This window comes from Glycine soja, chromosome 3, assembly GCF_004193775.1.
Source record: "Glycine soja cultivar W05 chromosome 3, ASM419377v2, whole genome shotgun sequence".
Lineage (NCBI taxonomy): Eukaryota > Viridiplantae > Streptophyta > Magnoliopsida > Fabales > Fabaceae > Glycine > Glycine soja.
Window position 1 is genome coordinate 21,398,960 of NC_041004.1, and position 6,101 is coordinate 21,405,060.

Consider the following 6,101-nt stretch of genomic DNA (forward strand, 5'->3'; position numbering starts at 1 on the left):
GGTACCTGGTTCAGTACAGCCAAATCAAATGATAAATTTAGAATCCATTTTTAAACTCCAATTATACATGGAATTCAAATCTATTCAAGTACATTCTTCCAATATTCTGGATCCAGCTTCAAGGCAGTAACTCTAATTCTTTGCAATTCCAAATTATTGGTGCCTTATCTCAAGCACTTTGATTCATTGCCTTCATGTCTCTTATAGATAGTGATACTTCCACTTTTTCCCACCTTTGTAGTCTAGTCCAGGAAAAACATAGTTGGCTGCTAGCACGGATCAGAGCTCATAGGTCGACTATTGAATATGAAGGGATTGTGGAGGGGCAAAAATTAGATGCAATTAGTTAATTACGTGTTTTTTGCTAAGAAAATGTATCCAAGTTTTGGCCTTCTAGTAATTTAAGCTTGTCTAGTACTTTACAGGTTACAATTTTCAAGATCAGGTGTACTTTTGGATTACTATTTTGTGATAAAAAAAATAGTTTGTAATTAAAAAAAATGAACACAATTACTTCCTAAAATTTAAGCTAAACTAAGCATGCATTGAACCTTATGTCCTGGTTTTCTTTTGATTTCTAGACTTTAGGCAAGGTAGTATTTGAATGTTCCTGCAGCTTATTTTCTGAAAGTTCATATACTGGAATTAATCTTTGATTGCTTTCTCTTATTTCTTTCCATTCGAATCGGGAAATTCAGGTTTCTTTTGCCGTTGATGGGACTCTGCTACTTGCTTCACTTTCTGTTAAAAAAAATGGACAAGTAACCTTCTATTAAAAAAAGGTTAAAAATATTAGAGTCTTCGGACCTAGCCAAAAGAGAAGTCAGCAACTGGGATAGCCAAGAATGTTCCTTTCGCCCCCAAGAACTCTTCAAAAAAATTGATAGTTTTTGCTGTGTTTTATTACTCATTAAAACTCCATTCAACGGAGATCATACAAATTCTTGCTGTCACACTTGGTTCCTAGGAACGTCTGCAATGGATGACAAAACATTAATACAAACACACACTTTAACTGCAGAAGAAGCATCTAAACAGCCCAATTTTTTTTACTGCCAAAACCAAGGCAAGGATACTATTTGATTGATTGTATGAGAAAGTATGCCCATTTTGTGGCCCTTTCACATCCATAAGCAGCCATTAACACTTGCTCAGCAGTGAGCACTTCATGTATCAAATCTATAGACTGCTTGGAGCACCAGTAGAGATAACTAGTGATAAGGATCCTGTTATTGTGAGTAATTTTTGGAAAGAGTTCTTCAAAACTTTTTGAGGATTGAACTGAAGATTTTCCTTTTACCATCTCGTTTGAAGTTCAAGACAAGGGTTCTATTTTGGGGAAGGGGTATTGTTATGTAAATACAAATAGGATAAGAATGTTAATTAGTTAGTTAGCCAGCTACCATCAAATAGGATTTCATAACTGTTGGGTAACTGCCTATAAACAAAGTAGGGCTATGTATTTTAGATAAACTAGAACAATAATAACAGAAGTGCAGTTTACATTTACAGGTCTCCCGTATCTTTGTTTTTCTCATCTTTGTTTTTCAAAGCTAATTTCCTATACTTTTGAAAAAATATATAAATGTCATATCATAACTAAAAAATATATCAATGTCATATCATAACTAAACTGTTGTATTCTTGGCAAATGGTTTTTAAGAGTGGTAGCAGGCAGATATGTAAAGACACTAAAATGCTTTATGTTTCCTCAGATGTTTTATGCTTTTGTTCTCCAATTTTGCAGGCATTCTGTGACATAGAAGCTGTCTACACATTTGAAGGCATGTATGACATAAACACCTTGGTTACAGGTAGGGAAATTACAGGTATTTTTTCTTTATATTGTTTTCAAGATGTTCATATGAGAACCAGCTCTTAACATGGTCTTTTTTGCTGGAAATTTTCATTTTTTTTGTCCTAACATCCTGGACTAGTAGAGAAGAAAAAGGAAAATCTGCGCAACTTTTGACATATTATTACAGTAGATATGTCTTCAATCCTAGAGCCATTTTGATTGAGTAGAGCATGTAGCTAAATTGGCTGAACTAATATCTTGAATGAAGCCTTAGATGTCAAAGTGATCTATGTCACATTGTATGTATTCCCTTGGATAGTTTCGATATTAATTGCACAACTAAAAACATTTTATTTATAACAAAGAGCTCGATCAATCACTTCAAGGATTTCACTTGTGATAGAGTAGCAATATAGCAATTACTAGTTACTCTGTTGTATTTACTTTGTTTATATAGAAATTTGAAAGTTACTCTATTGTATTTACTTTGTTTATATATACGTATGCATATCAGTAACGCTAAGTTGCTAACTATGCTTGAGGTTCTAGCTATACCCATAAAAAGGACATTAACTTGCAGTTTACTAATTACCATTACTAGAGCGAGTGTTTTTACTCATTTCCATAACCATATTTCCTTCCAAAAGCTCAACAAGTCTCTGAAATCTTTGTAGAACTGGTACCCGCTAATGCCAATTTACATGAGTGACACACTACTACCAATTGGCATTCCACAAGAGATTCTAAACCTGCCTCTCACCATTCTACAAAACTTGATATAATGGTTTTGGTTTAAGGCTTTACAACCAAGGTGAACATACTTCTAAATTGATTACAACCAAACCGAACTACAAAGCCTAAGGACACATTGTCCAAACATTCCAATTAGACCAAATTCCAAGACCTCATGGCTCAAAGACTAGTTCTCCCCCCTTCAACATCCTCATGTTTTTTTGTCCTCCCCTTCAACCGAATGTTCATGGAACTTACTAGCTTATCCGTCCTTGGCTCTAGCACCATTCCCTTTGATATCATCTCCTCTAAATAGCGCACGGCATCCTTTACTCTCCCTTTCTCAAAGTTTTCATGAATCATGATGGTATATGATCTCCTATTTGGTCCCCATCCATTCCTCTCCATTTCTTCCCATGTTTTTCTCACTCCATCCCCATCATCCCATTTCATGTACAAGCTCAACACCATGTTATAAACATCACCATTCATGCCACATCCATTTCTCTCCATCCTCTCCAAAACCCTGCAAACCTTCCCCGACTCCTTCAAGCTCTTGAGCAAGTAACAATAAGTAACAGCATTAGGCAAGCAACTCCCCTTCTTCCTCTCCATCTCATCCACCAGCTCATAAACCTTCTCCATCCGTTGTATGTTGCACATGTACTTAATAAGCAAATTGTAAGTAGCAACATTCGGTTCACAACCTCGCTCACTCATGTCACAGAAAATCTTCAAGGCCTCAGGAATCCTCTTCTTGAAACAAAGAGCATCAATGATGCAGTTGCATATCACAACATCCGGTTTACCACCCTTGGTCAATGCCTTGATGAAGGTGGCATAGGTAAATATATCAGGCTTGCATGGAGAAGCCACTATGTCTCTCCACACCCTCTTTGCCTTATGCGAGTTCCCCAAAACACACCAACCATTCAGGATCACGTTCCACATCTTCATATCAGCCCTACAACAACAACCCTTCTTCCATATCCTCTTATGGGGTTCAGAACTGGGAAACAAGTACCTTCAGTAATAACAACAATGCAAGCAAAAGCAATGGGATCAGTAGCTGCAGCATCTAATTACAAAACGGCAGCACTAACTTTCTTGATCATAGCAGCACAATAACATGGGGGCTGCAAGCAGAATGCATGGAGAAGCCACTATGTCTCTCCACACCTTCTTTGCCTCATGCGAGTTCCCCAAGATATAGTGGCTTCTCCATGCAAGCCTAATATATTTACCTGCAGGCAGCACTAACTTTCTTGATCATATACACACACCCTCATGACACACACACACACACACACACACACACACACACACACACAAACCGTAATCACACACACACACCCTCGTTACACACACACCCTGATGACACACACACACACACACACACACACACACACACACACAAACCGTAATCACACACACACACCCTCGTTACACACACACCCTGATGACACACACACACACACACACACACACACACACACACAAACCGTAATCACACACACACATCCTCGTTACACACACACCCTGATGACACACACACACACACACACACACACACACACACACACAGACAAACCCTAATCACAAACACACACACATACCCTTATCACAGACACACACACACACCCTCATGAAAAATACACACACACACACCCCTGATGAGACACACACACACCCCCTGATGAGACATACACAAACACACAGACAAACCCTAATGACACAGACACACACAAACCTTAATGACACAGACACACACACAAACCCTAATGACACAGAGACACACACACACACCCTCTTGACAGACACACACCCACGAACCCAGAGACAGATACACACAGAAAAACCCTAATCACACACAAGCACACATTCCCTCATGACACACACACCCATATGACACACCCTAATAAAAACACACACACACACCCTTATGACAGACACACAAACCCTAATCACATACACCATCATGACACACACAGACACAAACCCTAATCAAACACACACACACACACACAAACCCTAATGACACACACACACACACCCTCATCACACACACACACACACACACACACACTTAGTCAACCTCACTTCCGACCTAGTCAACCTCCCTTAGGTTTGTTGTATGTCATGAATGTAATATGCTATAGAAACAATTGTTGATGTCCATATTTATCTGTAATCGAAATTTAGATTTTGTATGTTCTTGTGCGTCATCAATGTTATTTGCTATATACACAATTGTTGTTCATGCTAAGTGAACCTTAGATTCCCGTGAAAAAGATACTAAAAGTTACTATAAAGTTAGGGTGGAGAGTGTCAATGCTGATGCAGAAGCCTTTGGTGATCACTGGGAAAGTTCAGATTGCTCTATGCATTCTGAAGCTGAAGCACTAGAACATATGAAGAAAAGAGATAGAGGCCATCAAAGTGTGTCATTGGAGAATAAGATAGGAGATTCAACTGTGGTTAAGATGAGTGAGAAAAATAATAATGTTGATGTCGGCGACTGCACGATTCTTGATGACCATGAAGGAGAAGAGCATTGTTGTGGAAAAGGAACAAATGCGAGGAGTGTTTCTTTTTTGCCAAGAAGCCAAGAGAAGATAGGAGATTTGGCTAAAGTTGTGATAAAACAAGACATGAAGGGAAGAGAGCATAAATATGGTTTTAACAACAATAAACGTGAGAAGCCAGAGAAGGTAAGGGTGGTGGATGATGAAACTGGCGACAAACATGAGTTGTATGAAGTCCTAAGGATGCCATCTAGATGTGTATTTTTCAAGATATAATATTTATATTGCATCACGCATCCATTGATTGCTGATTACATCTAATATACTTTTTTTAACATATATTGTCAAATCAAATCATCATTCAATGTTTGCTGCACAACACGTCAGTAAAATTTGCTATGTACAAAATGACACCAACCCCAATCAACCCCTCCCCTGGGAACCCCCAATTTCATTTCTTCATCATTCAAGGTCTTCATTTCATTCCTTCCCTGAGAGTTTGAAGTACTGTTCTCAATGATTTCTCTACAATTCCAAAAATCTAAGAAAAGTTTGCTTGCAATGATCCTACGCGATTTGTATCTAATACAAAAGTATACAAGGTCACAAAGTATATGAAATAATATTTGCTTAGATGCTGATGTTAATTCTGCCTGAGTTTATTAATCATATGGTATCTTGAGATGTCCATCCTTTCTTCTCCAACTCTTGTCTCAGTGCCTGTTAGCAACCAAGATTTTTCATCACAAAAATATTTAGTAAGGGATTTGCATCCTCTGGAGTAAATACTCTCTTTATTGTACATCAAAAATATTCTTTATCTCTACCAATTAAAAAGTATCAATGTATTTCTGATCATAGTCAACCAAATCTACCTTCAGTTAAAATAAAAGACTAATTTAGAATAAAGTTAAAACATTTGAGACTCAAATTTAGTGAATCTACTTAAGTATAAAATGTTTGACATGACATGAAGGAAGGGGAGTATAACCCTGGAACCAAGAATTTCTGTATCTAACTATAGAGAAAGCACATATTAATTATGA

At 37.6% G+C, this 6,101-nt stretch overlaps 1 protein-coding gene across 1 annotated transcript; it reads right to left on the reverse strand.

Annotated features, from left to right (window-relative positions):
• Window positions 1-2,710: 2,710 nt before the first annotated feature.
• Window positions 2,711-3,803, reverse strand: LOC114405032 (putative pentatricopeptide repeat-containing protein At3g15200). The gene is made up of 2 exons (XM_028367727.1): window positions 3,775-3,803; window positions 2,711-3,554 (listed from the first exon to the last, which is right to left on the reverse strand). The coding sequence occupies exons 1-2, from the start codon at window positions 3,801-3,803 to the stop codon at window positions 2,711-2,713; spliced, it is 873 nt and encodes a 290-aa protein (XP_028223528.1).
• Window positions 3,804-6,101: the final 2,298 nt, after the last annotated feature.

Excerpts from the sequence above, each read along its gene's own strand:
- LOC114405032 (XM_028367727.1), bottom strand. The coding sequence starts at position 3,803 with ATGATCAAGAAAGTTAGTGCTGCCTGCAG. Across the intron at positions 3,555-3,774 it reads AAAGTTAGTGCTGCCTGCAG|GTACTTGTTTCCCAGTTCTG; the intron begins GTAAATATATTA and ends TTATTACTGAAG.